This window comes from Andrena cerasifolii, chromosome 14 (genome assembly GCF_050908995.1).
Source record: "Andrena cerasifolii isolate SP2316 chromosome 14, iyAndCera1_principal, whole genome shotgun sequence".
In the NCBI taxonomy this organism is placed as follows: domain Eukaryota; kingdom Metazoa; phylum Arthropoda; class Insecta; order Hymenoptera; family Andrenidae; genus Andrena; species Andrena cerasifolii.
In genome coordinates, this window is record NC_135131.1 from 6,046,178 (window position 1) to 6,073,871 (window position 27,694).

Genomic DNA, 27,694 nt, shown 5'->3' on the forward strand with positions numbered 1-27,694 from the left:
CAAGTATTCCCGTTGAGTTGGACCGAAAGTTCCCTCCGGAATTTATACCAGCAAGATGAATAACGCGTGCTGCTATTTGCCAACCTTGAAACCTTTTGATCTCCCCGCACTCGTTTTCGTAATACCTCTATTCCGAACTTCGGTAGTTGAGAAACAATGAACGCGCGGCACCGTTCCGCGTTACGTTTCCACCCGCTCCTCCGAACCTGCCGTGTAAATGTGCAGAGATAATTGAAACAGCGAGACAGAAAAACCAGAGGAATCAGGAGGATACCTCGAAAAGCTCGACGAATCTGCAGTTATGTTCGATAGGTTCATTCGACGCAGCGCAGAAACTGGTTCATCTATTTTTTTTTTAATAAAACTCTGTCGACGTTATAACTCAATTTAAATCACTAAATTCCGCGCCGCGAGTCAAAACTCGATTTGACGGCCGCGACTGTCCGGATAAGCTTTCCGAACGACTATCTCTAACGAACTCGTTATTTTTAACGACCCCCTGCCTCTCCCCCTCTGGCACCCTCTTTTTATTAGTCCGGTGTTTTGCATTTACACCGCAGGAACTCTAAGTCTACCCAGCCGGAGTCGCAGGGTGGTTTGCTGCAGCAGGTTGAATCAGCCTCTTCTTTACTCGCGATCAGACACGCAGCTGCGCGTTTGATAACATACCGCGGGTAGATGAAGCACGAAGCAGACGAAGTCCAAAGCTCGCGGGTTGCTTCCTGGTTCCCAGGAGATCCAGCCCTTCGAATATCTAAGCAACGACGTCGAATCCGCAAGAGCGAATTGCGACTGGCGGCGTTGATGCGAGGGTAGTAGCGTCAAGTATATCGAAGTGTTGTCCGATTACAAATTTCCTCCCGGCCCGTTACAAGCGTGGCTCCAATCCTGCGCTTATACGCGCGTTTACGAGAGAGCGGGAACGGGCTTAGCGCCAGCCCCGAACCCCTGCTCCTTTGAGCCTCTCGAGAGACGCAACCCGGAATTTAATAGGCTTCACTTTGAAACTACGGCGAAATTGATCTCTCCGCGCGTCCCCCGAATTTTCCCTTAGCTCGGAGCGAACGTGCCACACCCCGGGGAGCTGGCCGACTACTAATTTTGTTTAAGGCCCCCTAACACCGTCATATCTCGCCCGCCGTTTACACTTTATTGCCTACTGTCGTTCGATCTCTCCCGTCAACTTTCCTAACCCGGCGACGACAGGGCCGACACCGATTCCCTGATTGCTGCTGAGATGCAGAATCCCGCGCGTCGCGTATCTTAATAGGAACTTCCAATTTCCCTCGCGACCACTCGATAAAAAGCGTCCTAAAGGTTGCACGAATACTCTGAGCCGCCAACGTCTGACCAAGCGGGATTCTCCTCGGCTCTCGTTTCGCCGAGGTGAAACTACTGCCAGCCCCGGGGACATAATTCGATTTACCACGATGCCGCGGAGATGGCACCGCGAGGGGGAAAAAAGATGGCGCAACCGCCGAAATTTAATGGCCGACAGAAGAAGCTGAAAGCTTGCAACAAAAAGGGGAATCACATTCCTCGGTGGCGTTCTTACGAGCTGCATAAACGACGCGTTTGGCAGCCGTCGAGGGGCCATTCGGTTTCCTTTCCCAGTTTCCACTTGCACTCGCTAAACGAGAATTGACATTCTTCTTCACCGACCCTCTCGGCTACCGCGCAGTTTTAATCGATATCTAATCCTAAACCGTCTAAGATCCACGAAACCCTGTGTAGGGATGGAGTGAAAAATCACTGACGGTGATTTATCACAGTGATCGCAGAATCACGATCACGGCCGTGAGTGAAGTTAAATCACGACCGTGATTTTTTTAACTTGAGCGAATTGTTTACCGTCATCGTAATTCTTGATCTTGAGTGAATTATTTTTTATAAAATACTTGAATATAGTTTGTGTTGCAGACAAAGCGTGCTAATTCAGCGAATATATACCTAGTCTTTACATTCATAAATAGTCAACGCGTGCACGCGCTGATTTGATTGGCTAAAGTCTTCGCACATGCATTACACTTTTTAACTAAACTGAAGACATATTCGTTGATTTAAATAGATCAAGAACGATTACATTGGTTCGATATATCCAACTGAAATTCTATAAGCACAGTGAGGACCTGAGAATGTTTCAAGAGAAATTAGAAATTGGAGTTATGCGGCGCGTGCAAAGAGCAGTTATGCTTCCCACCAATCAGATCACGAAAATCGTGAGTCACTGTCCTGCCTGCAGCAGTCAGAAGCGATCACGAAAATCACGGATCACTGTGAGAAATCACCGTGATTGGGAATGAACGTGATCGAATCACCAGTGATTGACAAATCACGGTTCTAGCCAACACTAATCCCGTGGGTCTGTTCGTTAAGAAGACAGGGGAGGCGTGTATTATAAATTCTAATTAGAAAGGAAACCGCGCTTACGCTTGCGATTAGATTCTAATCGGGAGGGTGGAATTTCTCCTCTTATCCGGCCACGTACCCAGCAAGTATTTCGCGGACGCTTTGAACTGCGAAAACGTCGCGGCGTTAACGGTAATCCTGGAGATCGAGCGGAAGATTATCCCGGCGGAAAGACGGCAACGACTCGGAAAATGGTAAGGAATCGTCGCGTCCTTGTTCGCAGCCCCGAATAATCTCCATTTGTCGCGTAGCTGCGCTGCACTTGGGCCATGCGCCTTTTCCCAGGGGAGAACCGTGGGAGGGGACGGGGCGAGGGTTGAAAACGAGAAATGGGAGCGCTGCCGAGGGGCGCGGGGGAATGTAAACAATAAAGCGAGGATGCGAGAGGCAGACAGAGAGGCGAGGACGCTCCGGGAGCTTTTTTGCGAACGGGTGCCACGAGCGGATTAATCCGACGCTCGCGGATTAGGAAGTAAAGAAACGCGTGATCAGATGAAGTTTCGAAGTGAATGGTAGATAGTGCATAGGAAACATGCCGTTCATTAGCCTACCTCGGGAGATAAAGATCAATGCAAAGATTAATCCACCGCCGGAATCGAACGTCCACGGTCGACTGATCCCCGATTCGTGTCTCGAAGGTCTCTTCGTGCGTCGCTGCCATCAGCAACGCTGGCCTACTTTCTTATCATAATTGTGCCGCCTTAGAGGCTTTATGATCCAGTAATGCTATCCAATCTGGCGCGATTACTCTTGCAGGAGCCACGAAATTGAACGAATTAAGGTACACGTCTCTGGCAGGGGTCGAAGAGGCCCCCGCCCCTGGCCTCCCTCTGGCCGTCTCTCTCATTTACACGCGCGCATACATGGCCACCCTCTCGCGCCCCCGCAGCCTGGAAAGCTATACGAGTGGCATAAATTTAATACGGTACACGCCAAGGGAGGTGCCACACGTCCGACCCTGTTAAGGCTATCTCTTTCTCTCTCTCCCTCTCTCTCTCTCTCTCTCTCCCTTTCCTCCCTCTTCCCTCTCCCCCACGGACCTGGCCCGTGCATACTTCAGCCTCGAGCTCCTCTTGGCCCCAAGTACCTTATCCTTCGTAGTGTTAAATTAAATAATTTATCGCGCATCGTTCACGGACAACCCGGCCAGCGCCGCGCAGCCCCGCGGACGGCCCCCTATGATTTACGCCGAATTGCGCCACCGAAAGGACTCTGCCGGTTGAATTTATTTTGTTAAGTAATTACTCGAGTGGCCCCGGCCGGGCGATTCAACCGGCAGAGGAGCTCGAACAGTGGAAGGGCTGGATTCGTTTGAGGAGTTTTAGAGAACCGCCATGGATCGATGGCGATAATTAAATTGGAGAACGGCAGGAGGTCGTCTTGCGGTTTCGTATCAATCGACTCTTCTACACATGCACGCGTTATTCTAAAGAAACTTGGCCCCCAAACTGTTGCGATCGGCCGCAGCAATTAGTTAAGTAAGCAAGTTTCGCGATATAAGGCCGGCGGTAGTTTCGCGATAACTTTTGTGAAACTAAGTTGATGTAAAAAGCCGGAGATTAAGGGCCTACGTTTCCCCCAGCCCCAGCCGATATTTCAGTGGGCCAGAAAAAGTCTGGAAGGGCTCTCGTAATGAAATTAAATTTTCTTCTAGCACGCTCGTGAACGCGCTACCAATTGCACGAGTTACCTTTCCCGTTTTCGTTTCCACTTGCACGTGTATTTTAATTCCGCCGCGCCGCGAAAGGAGTTTGGGAATTAAACAGGGAGCCGTGACTCCGCGCCGGCTGAAATTACACGGCAGACCTGCTGCCTTGTACCGACCAGCCTGGTCCAACCGGAGAACAACGCGTCTGTTCTGTATCAGGCGTCGATTCTCATCGTTCGAATGTCAGTTTCTTGCAGAGCCCCGTCGGCTTAAAAGGTCGGGAAAAAACACCCAGAGTTCACGGAGGGTGTTCGCGGGAGCTTTGGAACTCGAACGTAGGTAGCTACTGTGCGTTAAGGTAATCGCAGCGTTCGGAAATGTTGCTTTTCAAATGGAGATTAATTTTCCCTCCGTGGGGAAATACTTTTAGCGGGCTAGGAGAGGAAAGAACTGCGAGGAGAATAGCGACGACCAGAGTAGTCATTCTTTATTCAAATTCAGAGACTCCTTTATTTGCCGCGAGTCTCTTCCTTAGAGCGAAGAATGCTACATTTGCGTAAAAGCGTGCGAACTAAGTTTTAAAGATTAAAAGGCTGCTATGAATAACGCAGGATTTACGGCGCGGCAGATCTGTATGGAAGGAATCTAGCAGGAATAAATACGTTTCGCTACTCTCGTTGCCGGTGTAAAATCGAAAGGACAATCTCGCGACAGCCATTAGCCACGAGAGCGACGCTTCAGACTTCAGACGGCGGCTGGCGCCACGTTCGGCTTCATTCTGCCACACAATAGGACCAAGTATTTCATTTTTCCCCGTTTATCCCTTTCGCCGCAGTCTCTACGTTTAATTAGCATAAGTCTGGCCGTCTCTGGTTGGCGGTGGACGCCAAAGGCACGGCGCTATCCTCGGGGAAATTACCGCGATTGCCGTGAAAATGCGCACCCCAGAAAACTCGTCGCCCTGCTGTTCCCCTGCTGTTCCCCTCCGACCGTCTTCCATCCTCCTAACGCAACGAGAAGGCGTTGCCGTCGACAATCGCGTCCAACTGCGCGATGCACGGATCAATTTCGGATGGGTATCGTCGCGATCAAAAAAACTAAAAAAAAAGACTGTCCCAAGTGACAGCAGATAGTTCGTAAATTGGCTGTCATCCAAATTTCAGACTCGATCGATTCTTTTATACCCGCTGGCCTTTTGTCGGCCTCGATGAATTTCAATGAAATAAATCAGAGATTCCTTTCATACCTTCAGGTGTGTCGGGGAAGTTTTTTCTACAACCCTACTGTGACTGATAATTCTGTTACCCTTTCCTCGTTTCGGCTGGAGCCAACAGATTCACGACCGGTCGCATCGTTCGCGGCCACGCTGTAATTTTTACCGGTCCAACGATGTTCGCAACAATAACTAGCCTTATCTCGCCGAACACGCCTCTCGTCTGCCATACACGCACGGTGATCCGACGACCGATAGCCCCGCAGTCATCGTCCTTATCTGCACGCCATAATCCTGGCCGTGTCACTGCGAGGGCTGCAGCATAAAGTACTGCATTACAGCTGCAGCCGAGCTTGTTTGTAATGACCCGCTTCGCGGGTCATTATCCGGTTAAACTTACCGTTAACTGTGCTCCTCAACGGCCTTCGGCCTCGCGAATAAAGCGGCAAAGTCGCGTGAAGTCGCCGCGGTAAAAAGGAATCCCTTCAACTGCCCCCGCAACGAGGATGGCGAGGGGCGGCTGCGGTGAGGGCGGGAGGGGTGGAAAAAGGATCTTGTAACGCGAGAGTTAATTAATGAGTGAAGGGTACTCGAGTATAAACGAGATCCTCGAGACCCTTTGCCCCGGGAATTCTTAGAGCATCAGGTCCGCAAAAATAGTTGGAACTGGAGAATCGCGAGTCGGCGACGCGACGCAACGTATGGCTTGGGTTCGGCTCGATTTTTAGTCCCCTGGAATTCGCTTTGGTCGATCGTTAATGCCTCCACCGTTGTTCTGCATGAAACTCCGGCGACACGCGACACTGTTCTTAACGAGCGAGTATTTTTTCATTCGACAAGCATTTACTTGGTGGGACGTGTCGTTAAATCGAAGGGCAGCCGTCGCGACGTTGACGGAGCCGTCTGGCGGGTACGGGGGCGTCAACGAGAAACTCGATTGACTGGAGCTGAGGTGGAGGCGAGGTGGAGCGGATCCAATTCGTTTTGCTTCACCATCCAGTTTTCTTGGGCGCTGGTGCACGAGATATTTAATAAAAAAGTTGACATTTCCTCCGGGGCCTTTTGCTCGCCTTTTGTTCCCTCCTTATTTCTCCGGAAGCGCTTGCACCGGAAAGGGACCTGCCGCGTCATGTACAGCGTGCTGCCGACGCCTATTTTCTATTTTCGCCGCCACACCGCCTCCCATCCCTGTGCACCCTCTCTCGTATAAACAAAATTCTGCCCCGAGCATTTTTTCCATTCCATCTCTCAGCTTCAGCCCGATGGTCCGTCAGCTGTTAATTTCGTTTCGTCTCTGCCAAAGCGCAGAAAATTAAGGCAATCGGGGCTCGATCTGCGAAAGCTTATTTCTACAGAAAAATATTTGCAGGCAAAATATTTGCAGGCCAGCTCAATTTAACAAACATCATGTGGTGTGAAAACATAAAATTGTCGTTTTTCTTTTTTCCGTTGCGCAGACCAAATTCTATAAAAGTGTTCAAATTCCCCTGAAACGATCGTTCCTGAACGGGTTTCGTTGCCCAACCATTTTTCATCCGCCCCACTTCCCGCACGTTCATCTGCGTTTCATTTCTCTGCCGAAAAAAATTGTGCCAATTTCATTCCCGAGGCTAGCAGCGCACGTTTGCTCGTAGATTCTACTAATCCGCACTCTCTAATCCCCATGACTTTCCCCGTTTTTTACGATCTCCGCCCTACCAGTGTAGAAAGAATATCAAAGGGTAAAAGCCGCCCCTTCTCAGTGTTTGCGAAGTCTTCGCCGTGGCTTCGCAACACACTGGAAATATTCTCCGGCCCATGTACTAATTCGCGAAGGATTCCTTGCTTCTGGTGGAGCGGAGAGGGTGGATCGGGGCGCGGGGAGTTAGAAACGATCCTATATTTCGGTGTGCCAACGGGGTTGATGTAGGTCGCTTCGCGGAAACCATCCTGGAGGATACCGGAAAAACAATCGGTCGGATCCTCCCCCGGGCTTGTCTAGTCGATGATTCTATCGGTGTCACATCGCAACCAATGGTTTTTCCCTTCCGATTGAGAAAATTGAAAAGATCTGCTTTTTGCCACCGTTAGATTGCGAGTTATTCAAGGGTGAAGAAATAATGACGATCTTCCAGCATGTGAGAAGTGTAGTAGAGTCAAAGAGATACAATGAGGAAGATGACCGCCAGCTTTTTTAGGTGTATTTAAATTTTCTTACTTCACTTCTTAATTTCTATTTCTGTAATAAGTGCACGAATCTATAGTTACTGTTATTATTAGCTATTATCAAGTATGTAATTCCAATTGAAATGTGTATATTTTTTTGTGAAGTTTTTATATGGTCTCAATTTTCAGTTATTATCAATGATCATGGATTTCTCATTGAAATAAAACATCTTGAGTGCCTATTAAGTCTTTTAATTTAAAAATATTCAATGAAAAACAAAAATAAGCATTAAAGTACAACCATTGGCACCCTAAAGTTTAAGGTTATATAGAAAAACATATGTAGTTAAAAACGAAGATTAAAATGTTTAAACAGACTGTTTCATTCACTATTAAATACCTGCATTTCAATCCATTAATTAGTTATAAAGCAACAAAATATACTTACCTACCCCTTATCACAATTTTAAGAAAACGCCTAAAACTTAGTCCTGTGTCCCACTTCGTGGTGTTGCCAGATAATAAGAAATTGTAAATAAGTACTTTCTAAGCTTGTACTTCATAATATTTGGCTTTTTAATCAGAAGTGCCAATGATTAGCGCAGCGCCAGCATTAGTGCAGTTTGCCCTAGAAAAAAAAATAAATTTGCATCTTTTACATTGTAAAAACTTCAAACCTGGCAAAAGAAAAAAAAACATATTAGAATTCAACTTTAGCACAAAACATTTTCAAACATTATCTAATACTTTATAATTTTCTCTTTTTGTTACCATTTTAATTTTGAAATCACCAGCCAGCAAAGGTACATGCACTAATTAGCACCGTCTACTTCGAGCTTTGCGTCAGCTTCCCCACTGACCCTGCTCCCCCTGAATGCGAGTAAAGTTGAAGAAAAATTGAAGACGATCCGAAAAAAATGATGCCACAGTGAACTTGGACAGACTCTCTTTGCGTTTCATCCCTCCGGCGCAAACAACCCGCGAATCTACCCACCCCCCAGCTCCTTTCGAGGGTAGGTATGGCGTGAGTAGACACGGAGAGAGGAGGGAACAGGCCACAGGGACGTTAGAAGGTAGTTGGAAGTGGTGGAATACGTACAGCAGTTTCAGATTGTTTCCGGGATAAGGGTGGCCGCGGCCACCCTCCGCTCGGACTTACAACTGAACACGCAGTTAGCATGCTAAGCAGAATTACATCGTGTTAGTCCAGTTTATATCTCGTAATATTCCCCGTCGCTACATTGTCCGAGCTGAGCCTGTTCGGCGGAAAGGACGCGTCGATGAAAACGCGGCTCCCAGGCTGCACACGAAGCCCCCGATTGTTCGGGGGATGAAACAGTGCTGGGGCCAGATAGTTTGGCGCCCGGTGACGAAGTGGAATATTCTATAGTCCGCTCGGAATTGTTACAGCCATCTAGAACTGCAACGCGGACGGCCTGAGCGTGGCACCGAAGGGAGAATCAGGGAATAATCCTGATGCCGTTGCTAAGCTCGCCTCGCCAAAGTTTCATCGTTTCAACGTTATAACGACAAACAAGTGGGGCACGCTGTCCTCTTATTGGTAAGGTAACGACGCGAGTTTTCCATTCGCCGGGGTGGATGCGAATCGCGGGATGATTACGCGGAGAGGAAGCGGTGTCGGCGAGACACCGATTTCGGGATTTATGAAATTCAATTCGGATGTTATAAAAGTTTCGTCGACGCCCCCGCACGTACGCCGTTGTAGAGGATTTCCCTTATCTAGTCCAACTCCAACCGAGGAGGGGGTAGCCCGACGAGACGAGCTTTAAAACGGCGTAAACCCACGAACCGTTGTCACGTTAGGTGCTTTCGTTCCATCGTAAAGAATAACCCCGTCTGCAGTGATGGCTCCTCCTCGCACGCCCGCGTGCATCCGCACGAGAGACGAGAGAGGGAACGAGGGATTTTTATTTTTTCATCATTCGGATCATGGAACAGGAGGCTTCGACCCGAAATCCTGTCGCGAGCGTGCAACAGCGAGAGCTGATAGCAGCGTCGCGCTTGGAAATTATGCACATACGCCTTTGAAACGTGAAGGGAGGCTGATATATCCGGCATCGTCTGCCTGTCTTACTTTCAGCCCGGCCCTTTTAAGGAAATCTTCTTGGAGATACACGCCCTGTTTTATCAGGAAACACGATCCCGAAAGAAGTTCGTAAAACTTGGAAGCCAACCGAAGGAAAGCATTCCCTCTGCTTCCCGCGGAAGCCGCTTTCCAGACGCGGCGGCTTTTGTTTTCGGACACCTCCGATGAATACGGTGAACCACCCTCTCTCCGTCAACCGAGAGGCTCGTAGCGCGCGCAAGACTGTCAAGTCGGCTGATTCCGCGCGATTCTTCAATGACAGGCACACGGCTCGATGAGCTACGAAAACATCGACGGTACGAATGGTGCACAGTGCGTGAAAAAAGCTCAGGGACGGCTGTCTGAGACGGCGGAGTCGCCGTGCAATGGAATACCTATCGTTCGCGAGCAGGGGCGCGTCCTGAAAATAAAGTGATTCGGCGGCAGCGGCGAGGATGTACGGTTCGTTCTCCTCGTTTACCATCTGCGATCAAACTGCGGAGCAGCGCGGCTTTATGAATATGTAAAGTCCGTTAGAGGCGTTCCCGGCACACGAAACTGTTTGCACATCGTATCAAATATTGACAGTGCAACGGCAAATTTATTCACCGGCTGAAATAATGTATCGTGCACGCCCGATAAAATCGAATGTCCGCGCCTTAACGCCCCGATCCGCCGAATTTATCATCCTCGATCGTTACCCGCCGGAGGCTGACAGCCGAAAATTTCGATCGGGTAAATTTGCTCGGCGATTAAATTCCTTCTCCCTCCCCCCTCCCCCAACCCCCGGCGCGCGCGCCTCGCTGCGGCGTCTAGGCTTGCGCCCCGCGATAACGGTTTTTTACCCTCGGCTGCTTCCTTCTCGCGCCGCACCGGGAAATCTTGTTGACAAGAGAAACGACGGCGTTGATCGAGGATCACGATCATAGTATCCTCGAGCGGTTATAATTCAGAACGGAGACAATGTTTCTATCGTCCGTGTACTCGGCCGAGTATATCGGGGGAAAGAAATGGCTAAGGGGTTGAAAAGTGATAGGATATCGTGGCCAGTATTTCCTCGGATATTTCTACGTTAAAATCCCTCGCGGAAATTCCGGATAAGGATTTTTGCATATTATCAGGCTCTCTTATTATAACTGAACTCTTTCCGTGGTACGTACACGTTGAATTTCCATTTCGGGCTCGCCGTTGGGGGGTAGTGAAATACTTGTGGCTTTACGTAGAACGAACGTCACTTCATTTCCCCTTGTAAACGAAGAACGGAGGACGTTACGTTCTGGAAAGAAAGTTCCCCTCCGCTGTAAGCTTCGCGCGCAGTAGAAACGCGAAAGGAGCGGCGCAAAAAGCCGCGGCTCCTCTTCGGGTTCAATAAAACGCGAGACAAAATTGGGGAAGGCCGCATTCCCCGATAAGCCTCGCAGTTCGTTCTACAAAATATTTCCGAAGTGTACACGCGGTTCACGGCCCGTACGCTGGAAATTGTTGCTTGTGGAAACACGACGAGGGAGAAGCGAACAGCGGGGACCATTTCGCGCGGAAAGATAGCAGAAGCGCGGAGATAAGATGAAAGGGGAGTATGAGTAACTGGAGAAGCAATCATATGGAAATATGCCGTCGCAAGAAAAGGGCAGGGAAAGGTGAAACTGGAAACTGTGCGAAACTAACTCAGGAATAGGCAATTAGGGATATGGAAAATACGTTGTCGCAGAGCTTTTCGTTCTGTGCGTACACAGAGGGTGGACAAATTATTATACTCGAAAAATTTTCGTCGATATCTGTGAAAGTCGCGGCTGTAATTAAAGTAACAATGCACGAATTTTATTGATTCTTCATTTATTGATTAGTTGCAACATCTGGCAACAGTGTGAGTAATTTTTCAACGTATGAATCTCGTTTGTTTTTAAAAAGGCGGGGATAAAGTTATTGGAAATAAGACAGAACTAATAGAGAATATCAGAGTGTGGCGCAACACTCGAAAACTGCAGGAATTAGCCTCAGCATGCCACGACGAATCCAAGCAGTGGTAGAAGCTAAGGGCGGAGTAAACCAAATATTAAGTAATCGTATTTCTCGTACAAACAGTCTTAAATCTATATGAATGTATTTAATTTGTATCTTAAATACATATGCTAGTATCGGAGAATAATATTATAACATCAAACACGAGATATCTATTTTATTCCATCGCTTAAACTTACAAAATATAAACCTTTTGGTTTGATTATAATACTTTGGTCACCCACTGTATGTAACTGTTTTTAAACTGCCGCAAATGAGAACAGAGGTGAAGAGTAGAAACGAGGGCAGCAGTTTCTCGAATTAGATTTTTTATTCCCTGACGTCTACCTTTCGCAAGAAGACGAATTACGAGTAGCTTTTCCCTGGCGAAAGGAAATACGACAATGTGAATGAAGGAAACATAAAAGAAGGATACAAGTTATTTGTGTCGACCGTTAATTGGACAATGTCCCCTGCATATTAAAAAGAATAAAGTTCGACCAACGACCCGAATCTACGGCAGGAATGTCTTCTTTATAAAAGTAAATTGGTTAATATCGAGGGAAAGTATGTAAGAGTCGGCTTAAATTAAATATTTAATCGACTTAACTTTTTTCTGTATATTCCTCGTATAAGTAAGGTCTCTCCGTTGGCTTTGGAGGCCAACTGCTTTCCATTCTTCTCTCCCTCTCGCTTCTTTCTATTGTATTACGGACCAACGAACGGTGATTCGGGCAGACAAAGATCGAATAGCATCGTATGAACAGTATTGCTCATAGCGGGGGTGGTAACGCGTGATTTGTTGAATTATGGCCGACGCTACTACCTACCGCAACGATCATGCTCACGTGTGTCCCAGCCCCGTATTAGCATACTAAATCCGATTGACGTACTCCGCTCTCGCATCCGTGAATCCCCGTTTTAATTACCTCGAACGCGATACGTCGCGTGTCGCCAGATAATGTTCCACGAGTCGTGTTCGAAGGATTCAATCGGCTGGCCAGGACGTTTGAATGCCTCTCTTCAAATTCGCTCTGGAGCAGTACATCAGAATTCATATTACTGTCCCCTCCATGAGAAATGGAAAGGGGAAGTTTGTATTATCGTTCTTAGATACCCTCGCAAATCGCAAGTGTTTAAGGGGGAACACCACGGTAATGGCCCGAAAAGTAAAGGTGTCTTTGGAAATTTATTAAAAGCAAACTACGCAATGAATCTTTTTTAAAATTTCAGGACTTTTTATTGCATATTTAAGTTATACGAATATGTTTTTTTAAATTTATTTAAAGCAGATTTATAAGCTGTACAGGATCAGTAACTTAGGGGTGTTGAAATAAATGTGAAATTTGGTTCTAGTGAATTAACATCTTTTGTTGCAAAAAAAAAAAAATAGAAGGAAACGACCAATCAAAAATGATATCCCGCGTGCCATAGCCATCCGCGTATAGTTTCTAAAATATTTTAGTCTGTTGATTTTAGAAGGGTCGTTTCGTCAGAAAACTGTCAACCAGATTTTTCGCAGCCTAAAATTACCGATCCTGTACAGCTTGTAAATCTGCTTTAAATAAATTTAAAAAAAGATATTTGTATAACTTAAATATCCAATAAGAAGTCCTGAAAGTTTAAAAAAGATTCATTGCGTAGTTTGCTTTTAATAAATTTCCAAAGACACCTTTACTTTTCAGGCCATTACCTTGGTGTCCCCCCTTAAACGCCAATTGGGTCGCACACAGAATCTTAACACCACTTCGATACTTCAATATCGATATCTAGAATACATCGATTTCAGCACTGTTGTGGGTGCCGATGCAAAGTCGGTCAATAATCCAGTACGCAATTTAGCTAATTACGAGCGCTATAATGGGAACTTGCGAACCACAATAGGCGGATCTTTAATGCTTCCCAGGGACCGACTATTAAGTCGAAATGACCTAGTTAATGCTGTTTCTTTTTCGAGGAACAAAAGCGACCGCGACGTCCAGCTTGCTTCTGCAAGCACATTCATCTACCTTTCGGAAGATTACAAAGAGCGTTCCACGTTTCGAACGACGATCTTCAATCCGCACGTTCAATTCCATTAAAGTCTTCGCAACTTAATAGCAGAACGATTTAAAGAATAACTCTGCTTCTTAAATTACGACCGAGTGTGGCACAAAAGCAAATTCAAAGTGGAACCTTAAAAGGCGTTTCGATCTCGAGAGCCACCGCGAGCACCCTTAACGACCAATCGCGGAAGTGGCGCATAAAGGGATGCTCTAGAAAGGAGACAAATAAAAGAGGCTTAATAACCATTGTCCCAATGCCGCCTCTCTCCTTTCAGGCTCCAACCGAGCCATGATAACTAAATCGATATCAGAGACACTGTCGATAAATCGACACTTATCGAGTCGTCGGGCCGAAGGGTTGAATGGGGGCGGCTGGCGAGAAAAAGCTTGACCGCTGGTGGAAATATTAATTCCGTTTGATGCTCGAGTCAAGATGGAAGCGATCGAGTTACCTCTGCTTGTAAAGTTCGTCGGTTGCTCGCTGGGAGTGGAAGCTGCAACACCGCTTGCAGCGTCAACCGAAAATTTTCCTGTACACCCCTCGGGATCTTTAGCGCACGGGCGAACTGTTTCGTTTGCGTGCAGCAGCCTTGTCTATCAACCCCCACTGTGCACGGGAAAGCCACTGATAATCCTTTACTGCGCTGTCAGAACTTTATAGAGCGACGCGACGCCTTTGAAAAATGGCCCTTTAAGGATGCGCGACGTGAACTATCAAGTGCCAGCGGTGCCGATCGATCACCAGATAATTTTATTGATTACAGCTGGCTCGAGGGACGGGGGCGGAAGGAGATACCCGGTAATCGTGTTCGTGCATGGGGAGAGCTACGAATGGAGCAGCGGCAACCCCTACGACGGCAGCGTGCTGGCGAGCTACGGGGGTGTCGTCGTCGTCACAATAAATTACAGACTCGGCATTTTAGGTGAGTCACTTTATTCCTCTGTTTTCCCTCCATTGATTACGCGGAAGATTCCGTTCCTCCCCCTCGTTTATTAGGCGATAACCGCTCGGACGGAACGTTGCCGAAGAAGCGCCGCGGTAGAACGCACCGTCGATTACTTTGCGAATAAGTGGTTGGCGGAGGACACGAAGTAGAATCTCATTCCGTCCTTTCGCGGGGAACAATGTCTGAAGGTGAATAGGTGCGGGTGGCGATGAATTAATTCCGATCCCTCGGCAAGCGCGAGCGAGTTAGTTTGTCACCCAGTTTCTGGAAATTCAGCTGTCTAGCCGGGGACGATACAGAAACCGATCGTTAACGCTTCGAACGCCGCCTTAATTACGTGCGTGGGGAACTTTGTCGAATGGCTGTGAACGCAGCTACAACTATCCCTGATGAGACGAGCATAGTCATTAGCGGGACGATCGTCTACTTTGCCAGTCAGGTGAAACTAGCAGGTAGTAGATCGCAACTCGTTTAAACACCGGCCGAGCGGGCGCTCTAATTCCGCCAGGGTCCTTCGAGTCCGCCGGAACTTATCCCGATGCATAGAAATGATAAACAGCAGGATCGGTAAGCGGAGATAGAAAGAGGGGAGATGAAAGCGGCGCGTTTGGCCGCGAAGTGGGGCCAAAGTCGAAGGGATTGAAAGTTGAGCTGGGTTCCCTGGCAACTCGGCAACCAAATCTAATAGGAAACTCATTACGGCCAGGTCTTCCGTTTCACCAAACTAAATTCTTGACTCTGCCTCCGCTTCCGTGACAGCGGCTGCAGCTATTCTCGTGTCTGCTCCGGCAATATACGCCGCCGCGCCGTGTCGGCCCGCCTAGTTCTTCGAGCTATGATATATTCGAGTGACGTCAGCGCGATTCTTCGACGTCTAAGAGCTGAGAGGGCTGCTCTGCCGACGACGGGACACGGATTTCTGGAAATGAAGCCGCCGCCCGACGTTCGTGCCCCTTGCGGAGATTAATCGGGATTTTACGCCGAGCCAATTGTCGAACGGAGCTTAACTTCTTGTAATTAGCAAGTCCCGCGTCCCGATTACGGGAAGCACGGATGAAAACGGGAACCGAGCGGCGGCAGCAGTGAATAGATTTCAAATCCGTCCGGAGCTCCTACTTTTTATCCCCCAGTTTATCAGGGAAATGATATTCCGTCGAATTCTATTGTGTCAGCCGACAATCAGTGCTCTTCTCAACAATATTTCCCCCGATACATTTCCACTGGACAGCCACGTGCGTCTCAAAAGTCAGCGGGGAAATATGATTCCGATACCGTCGGTGCAACTTTGCCGGCTAAAAAGCCTGCCTTCCTTCCGCCTCGGTCGCGAAACGGATAATTAAAGGATACTCGGCATTTTCATAGACCACATGTCCTCGTTCTCCAAACGTAAATCCCAGGGAAAATAGCGGGCCGCGGGTGAATCGGAATTTTTAAGCATGCCCGACGTTAATTTTGTATGGAAATGAAGCGGGAATCCAGTTTTACTATGTCACGAATGCGTTGCCTCTTTTTTCCTCCCCCGTGCATTTCGGCCGCTGTCCCTTCAGGCAGGTAGCGCGATGCGGTGGCGGCGCGTGTTCCGCGGCATGCAGGCGACGTAACAAAGTTCCGTTCCTTGAATTACATCCCCGGTGCTTTAAACGTCGGCAAGATTTTCCGTACGTTTAACGTTGAATAACGAGAGCCTGCAGGAAAAGAGTCCAGTCCCCTCGGTCGTTTAAAGTTCGAACAAAGACCAAACATTTGACCATTCTAAACTGCCGAGGTATCGTCCGAAAAAAAGATCAATCGAAACCTATCTGCCGTTTGTCCCCCGACCAACAAAATCAACCATCGGAACGCCAAAGAGCTGTGTGATGGACAGAAAAAACGGCACGGCAGAACGAATGGGCCAAGGGTAAAGGCCTGGTGGCTCGAAAAATATCGAAATTTGATTCCATCATTACTTCGTTGGAACGGAAGGGGCTCGGTTTCAGGAAGCACGTACCTCTCGCGGCCGCAATTTTCGCCGTTCATTTTTCTCGTTTTCACTTCGGGCCTGCAAAAGTGACGCGGTGCTTTGTGTCGAACGAAAGGTCGCGGTGGAGGGGGGGGGGGGAGGGATGGCAGGGGGTGTGGGCCGGGCTGGGACGGGGGTGGGCGCGATATCCAGCCGCGGCTATGCACGCCCATGTACCGGAAAATTTAAATCAACGAGTAACGTTCAGCAGTTCCATTGTAACGAGAAGAATAGGAGACACGGAAGTGCAGCGCGACAGATACTCCGGAGGTTGAATATCAAATGGGATATGACCGGTGGTGGTTTATTTCTATTCCAGTTTCGCGGATTTTCCCCCTTCTCGGCGTCGTCTACCCCTGCCGTTCACCCTCTGTAAACTATCCTACCACCTTTCCCGGCGGTTCCTGGCGCTCCGTCCCTCTTCTCTCGCCTGATATCGACGAAATTCGAATCATCAACGTCACGGCCCGCAACGTGCCTACGCCGCTTCGCGTAAGGCACGCGGGCTACAACGGGGGCCGTCTCAGAGCAGCGCGAGGACGGTATATTTCATTTTAGCTGCTCGACAGGGGATATTCCGCCCGGTAGCCTCTTAGGGTAATATCGAATGAACTAAAGTTTTCAAATGCAAGCCCGTAAGCGAGTCCGGTAACACGTTTAAAAGTATCATCAATCAAGCGATAATGCAAAATGAGCGGGAAGCCTAGAAAATTGCAGCGCGATATATTGCCCCGGGAAATTGAGAATCGCGCATGCATATTCAACATGCATTGTTTAGAACGTAAGCGTTCCTATAAACCTCGTTTTCATCGATCATTCCGGAGTGCGCCGAAATTAAGCGTGACGGGTTCAATGTACGAGAGACCGATCAACGGCAAGCAATTTGTTAACATTTCCTCGACGATGAATAGACGCATTTCTCCTCGACCAAAGGTTGCATTGATAGCGGGGTTCTTTTTACAAGATAATTTCATGCAAATGCGAGGAGACACGGTTCACCCTCCCCCGATGATGAATAAAGGAATTAGGCGCCCTTCTAGGGTGAAAAGTCACAGCTGGTCGATTGGTATGTTCGTCGGATTGTTTATTTATTTATCCGTTCTCCAATGGAGTTATTCGCTAGTTTTAGAGGTAAGAGGATTTCGAAGCTTCTGTACACATGCTTCCGTGCGTTAGTCTCTTAACAAGGGAGGCTTTCCTAGCCGTCGAAAATGGGTCAACGTCGTTCCACTGTCTGTTCACCGGAACCGTTGCCAAATCGATAATTTGAAAAGCTCGTCGACACTCGTCGAAAAATGCGCGCCCCCGAACAACGGGAGACGGTTGAAAGGAATTTCCAAGCGACAAATCGTTCCGTTTATCGTCGCACAAACGAGCAATTGCCAGAGGGTTGAAACGTCGGGAGCGCGAATAGGTCGCCGAGTATATCGCTCCGTGTCCTAGGGATTGTGGACGTTGCGGACTGTTTAGTTATCAAGATCAGGGCCCGCGTGTTGCCCTTTCAGCCAAACTCTATAATTATTTGCCGAGAGCGCGCATTCGACTTAAGGGTACTAGGCAATCGTTCCAGTCTAATATCAGGCATTTCTGTTTCAATTAATTACAAAGAAACAAATTGAAACTGAGAGTTGGTCTTTGGCATGAAGTTTAGTAACATCACAGGCTTTAAAAAAAAAATATAAAAAAAATTTTATGTTAAACGATTTTTTTAAAAATGCACAAAAAACTAGATTAAAAATAAACTACTTTCAAGGCATTCGCAACATTTTACAACAGTTAATTACTTTCAAAGCATTCTTTTATAATGAAATGTAACTTTCTACAAAAAATCTTTATTACCATCTACAAAACCTTCCGTAGCTCCCGGAATTTTTCGAGATCCACTTTGAAACTGTGCAGATATATTTTTGAGATCCCAAAACATTATGAATCTGCACGAAACGAAAAATCGAGGGAAAAAAATTTCACAGTGGCTCTCGCTACGCCTGGTCTCGGCTCGTTTTATTCTTCCCATTCCTTTCTTATGCAGTTTGACAATTTGACTACGCCTCGCCTCAGCGCGACTGCGATCGGCGGTTTTATCCCCGAGAAAAGGTGAGGAAAGAAGATGCGAGCATCCTTCACTCCCGCTTTCGTATATCCAGGACAAATAATCACTGTACCCGCTCGCAATTTCTATAGACAGAATTTCGAGGGGGTGTCGGTGCAGCTTACACAGTCAGAGAAGCTGGGAAAAACATTGTGTTTGCATTCTACGAGCGACTATTTGAGCGACATGAAACAATCCATCGGGTACGACAATGACGCGTTCGTTAATATTTGCAAAACCATTTTCGAAACAGCGTAGAAAGGGGGGTGGGCGAGGGAGGGTTCTGAAAAATTCTGGAACCCATCGGGTGCAATTAAACGACAATGAATCCAGACCGACGCGTTCGCCGGTCAAATAATCGGACGATTTATTCGCTGCTCCCCGACGTGTTCTATTTTGCATATCGTTCGACCGCGCGAGGTATCGCTATCAATCGATGCAGCCCATTGGAACAGGGTATTTACGGCAGGCGGAAGAGCAGCAACCGGAAAAGCCGGCAGCTACTCCTTATTCCTCCAGCGTCCTTTTCAGAGGGAGCTCCGTGGATTCGCTTACACACGTTTACGTACATATTTACCAGGTGTTTCCGAAGCAGATGAGCCGCTACGAATTCATATTACGGTCCAGGTCAGGCGCAGTCGATTTGCTACGTTTCCATATAATGTTTTATTCAATTTTCCGCGGTGGCTGGTCCTGAAGGTCCGTTCGACTGGCATCCTTATTCATTGTTTTCCCCCGAAACAAAGGTATTTTTCGAATCGCGTAGCAGCCGGGGGATATCGCGCAGATCGGGCGTGCCCGCGCTCGATCGAGGTGAACCCTGACGGGCGGAAATAACACACCGTGGACAATTGCCCGGACGATTCGCCCCGGCGATCCGTCCGAAGAAGCTCGTAAAGAATAATTTACAGCCGCGGCCGGTAATCCGTGGCGCATCGTCGGCTGCTGATCCGCCTATTCGAATTAATCCCGATTACGACGGCCTCGGTAATTTCGGGGCAGTTACAGGCTCGCAACGATAGCAGAGACGGCCGCAGCGACCATAAGCGGGCTTGTTTTGATTACAGGCTTTCTAAATGCTAACACGGATTCGCACTTACGGTCGCCGGCGAATTACGGGTTGATGGACCAGATCGCAGCGCTGCACTGGGTGCAGGAGAACATCGGCTACTTCGGTGGCGATCCGGCGAACGTGACGTTGATCGGCCACGGGACTGGTGCTGCCTGCGTCAACTTCCTGATGACGAGCCACGCGGTGCCCGACGGTGAGTCCTTTAAATCGCGCCGAACTTCGGGGATCGTTCGGGACGAGGCGGGAATTATAATAGAAATGGAAGAATTGAATGGTGGCGTTGAATCGAGATTACGGATTACACTCTCTCTCTCTCTCTCTCTCTCTCTCTCTCTCTTTCTCTCTCTATCTATCTGTCTCCCTCTCTGATGGAGATGGGATAGTACTCGCGACCCGCGTCAAAGGGGTTTATTTCAATACTAAAAGGTGTCGGAAGCACCAAGTCTCGGCGGTACCAAAGCAAGTATACACGGGGAATTCGATGCGGTACGAGAGATCAAAAGAATTTCTCTGGCCATTAGAGAGAGAGGCAGCCTCTCTTTAATCGAGTTACAGGTAATTCACCCCCTTGGAGCGTGTCGGGGACAGGACGCTGTGTATTTTATTTCTGTCGTGCGCCGACCCTCGGAATAATTAACGTCGGGTCACGCTAACCCTCTTAACAGCCGCGTCTAGAAATAACTGACGGAATATTCGAGATTAAAGCGTTAGATGTAAACGAGGGAGGAGGGGGCGGGGACGGGGTTGGGACACTGGACGATGGCGAGCCGCAAAAACTGTCGTCGGCTTCCAGTAGACGTTTCGAACGCGAGTTATCTTGCTTGAATTCGTCTACAAAGAGGTCCATCGATAAAAATTGTAAAGGGTTCTCTTTTGGCGTTCGCCAGTCTGTCTAGACAGAAATAAACTGTAGGTCATGGACATTTTCCGCTATGTCCGGACAGGTATCTTCACAGAAATGGCAACGTCACGAGATGGGGACTATTTAAGGGTAAACTGCACTAATGCTGATTAAAAAGCCAAATATTATGAAGCACAAGCTTAGAAAGTACTTGTTTACAATTTCTTATTTTTCTTTCACTACAACACTGCAAAGCCCAGTAGTTGAACTACACATTTTACATCTGGCAACACCACAAAGTGGGACAAAGGGCTGAGTTTTAGGCGTTTTCTTAAAATTTCGATGAGGGGTAGGTAAATATATTTTGTCGCTTTATAACTAAATAATGGATTGAAATGCAGATTTATTAAGTATTGTAGGTATTTAATACCGAATGAAATAATCTGTTTACACACTTTAAACTTTTTTTTTTAACTACATATGTTTTTCTATATAACCTCAAATTTTAGGGTGCCAATGATTGTACTTTTATGCTTATTTTTGTTTTTCATTGAATATTTTTAAATTGAAAGACTTAATAGGTACTCAAGATGTTTTATTTCAATGATAAATCCATGATCATTGATAATAACTGAAAATTGAGACCATATAAAAACTTCACAAAAAAATATAGTCATCCAATTGGGATTTCCGCTTAGGGTGCCGATCATTGTACAGTTTACACTATATCCGTCGCAAGAATAGGGTCTAACCCGCGATTGTGATTTCTTCTATCAGACACTCGAGTACACTTTTGAGTTATTCTACTCACACCCCCCGTTCCATTCACCCTAGAGCCCTGAATCTCGCGTAACGATGTGTTATCGCAATGTGCATAAATTCCTTTAAAACTCGACGCAGGCGTATCGCGAGGTAGAATTAATAACCAAACCTTGCTGAAAATCGTTTCTCAAGCCTTTCCTTCGTAACGGTCGCGTGAGCGGAAGCTGGTCGGGGGTGTTTCGGTGCATAGAAGACAGATCGACCTTCGGGCCGAGGAAAAACGGCGAAGTAGTGTGCCCGAGAGTTCCGACTTATCGTCGGCTCCGCTGAACGATAATTTGCTACAGCTAGAAGCTGCCGATGGGGATTAGATCAGCTAATTTCTAGGGGATTTAATGCGCGTATAAACGACCCCCTCGTTACACCGCAACGGCGCAAATTACGCGACGCATTTTATCACAGAAATGGCGGTATTGCGTGGCATTTGCCAGCCGCGGTCTCATTAGACGAGTCTTCCCCTCGTAATATCTCTCGACGTTGCTCTGCCTGACGACGAACGCGACTTTTCTGGCACGTGTGACACGTCGGGCGATTAAACTTGCCCGCTACTCGTCGCGCGAGGTGTCGTCCTTTTTTCGCAAACTCAGACACAGCCACAACTAACTAGAAACGCGACCAGCAACATTTAAACCTTTCTCGGATTCGTTAACATTTTTACGCCGGTCACTCTTAGAAATTATCCTGGTTTCTCTGGCAAGCACACACGTGTTAACAAAATACTTGGATAAATGTACGAAATGAATTAAAATTGAAATAACAGAATAAAATTGAAATTTTAGTGTTTTCACACAATTGTCTCTAGCTTCGGTATTTATCCATAGATTTTCTTCAGTAGCAGCTTGTTTTCTTCGTTAAAGTGCAGACTCGTAGTAAAAAATGTGAAACTGGACCCATTGTTGCTATTTCGATTTTTCCCAGATGATGAAATGAATTGTCGATCTCAACTTCGGTCGAGAAAAATGACTTTTTTCACATATTTCCATCGATTTCGCCCGAACTACTGAACCGATTTGAAAACTTTGTCAGGTACATTTGTTGGCGATTCAATTATCTTTAATTTGATATACTTTGCGACCAAATCGGACATTCGCAACACGAGATATTCGCAATTAAGTGGAACTACCTTTTTGGCAGGCAGGTAAAAAGTTCACCTGTAGATATCTCGAAAACGTATCCATAGAAAATTGTTTGGACCTTATTTTCGAAATCAGCGGGCCATTTTGCATAAGAAAAAAAATAGTGGCGTCTGCTGCGCAAAATGGCTGTAAGCTAGTGTTATTATAGATGGCTGAAATTTTTTTACAACTAAGTGAAATGTTAATAAATACGTGTGGATAATGCTCATCGGTGAAAACTGTGTAGTTTTTTTGCGCATCGCTCCTAAGGAAAGGCAAAAAATTGACCTTTTATACGAGAATACCCGCTTAAGGAAGTCTTAGCGCTTTTCTACAGCTCGTGAGAAAATTTTTGCACTGATGAGGCAGCTCGGGTGCCCCGGGATCGCCAGTTCCCGTGACATGGTTCCAGGGAATACCCGTGAGGCATGCCCCAAGTTCTGGGGAGATTCCGAAACACAATTAAATACCTGAATCGACGTCAGGACTCGGCGAAGTGTCGTATAAATCCGCAGCAGTTAATCTTGGTGAAGCTCTGGGCCCGCCGAATTTATCAAGAGCTCTTGCCGAAACTTACATTCACGAAAGTATCCGAGGCATTCGATCGCAATTACTAAAATGCCTGCGCGAGACGCGAGCGTTGCTCGAGCGACTGTTTGAAATCACATCCCGCACCCCTCGGCTCCCTTCAGCGGTCTGTTCGCTGATGGGATCTAATCCATCGAATTTAATCTACGCGGGACGGTTGACCCGAATGGATAATGCTCGCGGTTAGGAACTCTTTATCATGTGGCGAGCCGCACAGGACCGGTATCACTTGCGATCTGGTAAAAGGAACCACCCTTGCCCGCTCCCGCTCCCTCGCCATTCCTGGTGTGCTTCAGCTCCCCAAACTGCCTTTACCTATATTGAGAAACTATTCTCATTGGAAAAGGTTCGAAGGACGAGGATTTTCAATTAAATATACTTAGTAAATTTCTGCTAACCTATTATATGTTTATGTGATGTCTGACCTATCATTATATCGTAGACTCACTTTGAGAACACGTGAATATTAGCAGTTAATAGACAAATTCTAAAACTATCACGAACTTACCCGAGTTTACCCTACACGTATTAGCAGCTTGCTTGGAACTCGAATCCCTTCGAAACCCAAGCGAATCGCGAATTTGCCTGTCCGCACTCATCTGTCTCTGTACACTTCGGGCAACTTTCCCGGTATTCCCCGACGCTGAAGAATCAGCCCAACTCCGCGAAGGACTATCGACATCGGTACGGAGTTACAGATACGTCTGGCTACCTAGGACCGTAGAAACTCTAAACTCTAAAGTCTAAAGCATTTCAGAGCCTCCACCCTGAGGCAGCTACTCGACTCTTCCGCGAAGAAAGGGGACACACGAGCAGAGAAAGAAACCGCGGATGCTGAAGCCCGTCATCCCTGCCCGCCTGTGGCAAAGGCGCGGATCAAATCGCTCCCCTAACGAGGTCATTCCGCGGCACGATTCTGACCGTGAAAGGAGTCCTCGCGTCGTCACCGACCAAACGATTTCTTTCTTGGTCGAGTGGTGGCTCGAGAGGAGAGCACTCGCGCCGCGGCCAACGAGCGTATTCAATAAAACATGAAGGCCCGAGGAATCGATGTAATCAGCCCAGTTTCGCTTCCCCCGATTAACCTTTCGCCACGGCAATTCTCCGCGACTACTTAGCGCGGCACCCCGTATTCACGTTGCCGAGAACAATTATCCGGATCGAGCTTGCGATATCGGGACGATCCATTCGGCATTTTAGTAGGGATCCTAACGAAAGCGGAACACTTAGGAGCATTAAGCTACACGAGCTTACCCAGTGGAAGAACCTCTGAAAACCGAGACATGGCTCCCCTGTTATTCGGGCGGGGAACGCGAGGGTGAGGCGAGCGAAACGGAGGAAGGGGTGTGCTAAGGGAGACAAGGGTGAGGGTAGAGAGCGGTGGTAAATAGAGGAAAAGATAGAGGACGAGGTACAAACCAGCATCGAGTTAACGACGAGGAGAGAGGAAAGGCGATTGTTGGAAAAAGTTTGAGCTTCTATCGCGATGCCCCGCGGGCACTTTTAAACAGGAAAAGGCGAGAGGATGGAAGATGTGGAGGAAACGGCGGATCGATATTGCTCTATAACGTTCGGCTGCCCATTACCGTACTGCGGAATGACGTATAGTTGCCAGCGCAGCACCGAATGCATACCTATCTATGCAACTCCAGCTGCATACGCGTATGCAACGCGCGAAACGTCGCATGCACCCTGCGCATCGATTGTCACAGTTTCCAGTCTTTAAGGCCCTTAATGAATGGCGCGATACTATCGACGATTCCTCGTTTTGGAAACTCTACTTATCGCGATCAGTAGCGCATGAACAGATTGAACTGTACACCCACCGCGACGCACAGTGAGCTAAACCATGCTACGAGCGGGAAAACAAATTTATTAGGTCTCTAGCACTGTTATTGATTAAAAGCGATGAAATGTATTTGAATGATAGATATATACACGATATTCGGAGGACGAAAAATAAAAATATAAAGTTGTAATTTTGTTTATTTACAAAAAATAGTTTTAACTTTATTTTTATTTTATTGCTATCTATAACTACAAGAATCATCTTCTGTTGGTACTCTATTCTTGTGTAACTGTTTGGTAAGTCTACTAAATTTCCAGTACTTTAAGATATATACAGTCCTACTAAATATTCCAAAGTAATATACGAATACCTCTTCTTTTACTTTTCTCGTCTTCGAAGCATGGTTTAACCCACTGTGCGACGTGGGGATTTGTCTGTGAGAGCCGTGGTGTACGTATAATCTTTTTACATCACTCGCCCCACGATGCTTATTCATTCCTCGAGTAACCATCATACTATGGAAAACGGAATCCATGGGAAGCGTAACCCGTGGAAAGTCGTTTTCTTGCTGGCTTTCCCAGACGATTCCTTCTCACAGTTACGTTGGAAAATGGAAAGTGTAATGCGAAACGAACGCTTAATGCGCCACGAAACCGCGAATATTCACGCTGGAGATTGTATTTATAACTGCGGGCAAAGAGGAAAAACTTGTTCGGCTGCCCCGTTAATTTAAATATCGACCGCATAAACATTCCAGCGAATGCTCCGGGAGGAGAGAACGGTAAGCCGCTTGCAACTTATAAATATTACCAACGAATCTAGAATTCTACTCTATTCTCTCCCTCGCAAGCCCCTACTTCTCCTTTCTTTTCCTTTTCTTTGAGATTTCAAGTCGCAGCGGTGGAACATCGTCACCTTCTCTAGAAACGAAGGCAGCATTATAACTGTTGATAGCTTTTATTCAGAGGCGTTATTTCTGTATGCTATGTACTACGCATCGCATCGCCTGCACTTACACTCGCCCACAGTTTCCCGTGTCGTGCTGATTAGCAAGATAACGCGTGACGTGGTAGCTAAGTAGTTCTGACGTACTCTGACTTCCATTTTGAATAATCGTGCCTCATAAATTGTAGAAATCCAAAGAAAAGAACTGATCACTATGCAGACTACAGAAGGGAAGTATAGCAACAAGACTTAGAGTAATTTTAGCCTTGAAAGAAAAGGGCCCTGGCAAGGGTGGATTTGAAGATTTGGCGCCCCTAAGCTAATAAACGTCTGCCGTCTTTTTCGCGAAATATCATCAAATATTTTAATTCAAAACAGTCGAGACAATTTCAAAATTAATTCAATATGACAACTTACGTATGAATTATTGCGAATTCGCTACGTGAAAAAAGTGAATTGTTTTTAACGTTATCTCAAGCCTCTGTGTTTGAAGCTTTTCCAATTTCATTCGCTCAAAATTTACCGCTCCCCAAAAATTGCCACCTCTCAAAATTTGTCACTCTCAAAAATTTGATGCTCCACAAAATTTAATGCTCCTCAAAATTTATCGCTCCCCAGAATTTGCCACTTCCCAAGATTTGTCACTCCCCAAAATTTGCCTCCCTAGCCTGCAGCCTAGTTAGCCTATACCAAAATCCGCCCCTGGGCTCTGGCACCCCCCAAAGAAAAAGGGAAAAAAAGATCAACATACTCTGGATTTTACGTGTTCAAATAAATTATTCTAATCACCTAACGAATTTTATCGAATTCGCATTAAAAATATTTCCATCCCTTCGACTGGGCACCCCGCAAAATTAAATCCGGAATGCGTAATTGAAAGGCATATATTATTCTACAAAAATTCATTTAGTAATTAAGTTTCCGCAATTAATCGATTAAGTTAACGCAACGAAATTAACGAAATTCTGCGTGGGGGCCTGTCGAGTAAGTAGTACGAGTCAATCAGTTATCAGACACCGCCTTGTTTTTACAGCTCGAAAGTGCTGAAATCTTTAAGTCACCGCTGTTATTATGCAGATGCAACTTAATTGGTATAGGCCCTAAAGTGTGGGCAAGTCTTTAGTGACGGATGTTGCAGTACGCCATCGTGGCTGCTACCCACCGGGACATATGCATATTAATGGGTGAGCTGACAGGTTAATTTTCCCATGACTGGATATTGAGCAGCCAGCCACGGTGAATAACAGTGTCTTGACGCGTATTACCCGGACAGAATCTTCGGCAGGACGATTAAATGAAAGCTGTCGAGGCTAGTTCCCCGGGACGCTTACAAATGCGTTCGCATCTTTTGAAATTCAACAGTAAATGAAAAGAAAACTGACGCGAGCGCTGGTTGAAAGCAATTACTTGCAGCCGCTGAAGGGTAGCAATCGATACGTCGACTGTCGCAGAAATTAATTTCCTCCGTTATTTGTGCCAAAGCTCTGGTATAATGTTGTCATAAAGATTATGCAAATTGGAGAAATGTGCATCAGCGAAGGGAAAGCGTTGCTCGTCGTCTGTCCCTTGAGCGACAGGTTCTGATAGAGGAAAGGGGCGTGATTTAAACAGCCGGAACGTGGACATCGTTGGCACATAAATAAAGCTAATGGGTCGATGTAGCCCGAGAAGCGGTAAGTATCATGCTCGTGTGAGATTTTCGACTACATGTCGACAATGTTCGTCGCGATAAAGCTGTTGAAATAGGTTCGCGGCACATTAAAGTTCGTAAAGTTATTGGTTTATTTAGCAACTCGTAACACCGCCGTTACGACTTTAAACTTAAACAATTACGCCTTCGTGTTTACCAAAGCGGAAGTATCTTCGCGGCGAAATCTCCGAGGGCGAAACCTTCGGCTCCCAATATGAAGATTAACGACTCCCACGTTTCCGATTAAACAAGT

At 46.9% G+C, this 27,694-nt stretch overlaps 1 protein-coding gene across 1 annotated transcript in view; it reads left to right on the top strand.

The window, feature by feature from the left end:
* Positions 1-27,694, top strand: part of Nlg3 (Neuroligin 3) — a 192,695-nt gene that overhangs the window by 147,676 nt on the left and 17,325 nt on the right. Inside the window, exons 2-3 of the mRNA XM_076826414.1 lie at positions 14,309-14,467; positions 19,647-19,844. Coding sequence (XP_076682529.1) covers positions 14,309-14,467; positions 19,647-19,844 — 357 coding nt within the window. The remainder of the gene's footprint in view (positions 1-14,308; positions 14,468-19,646; positions 19,845-27,694) is intronic.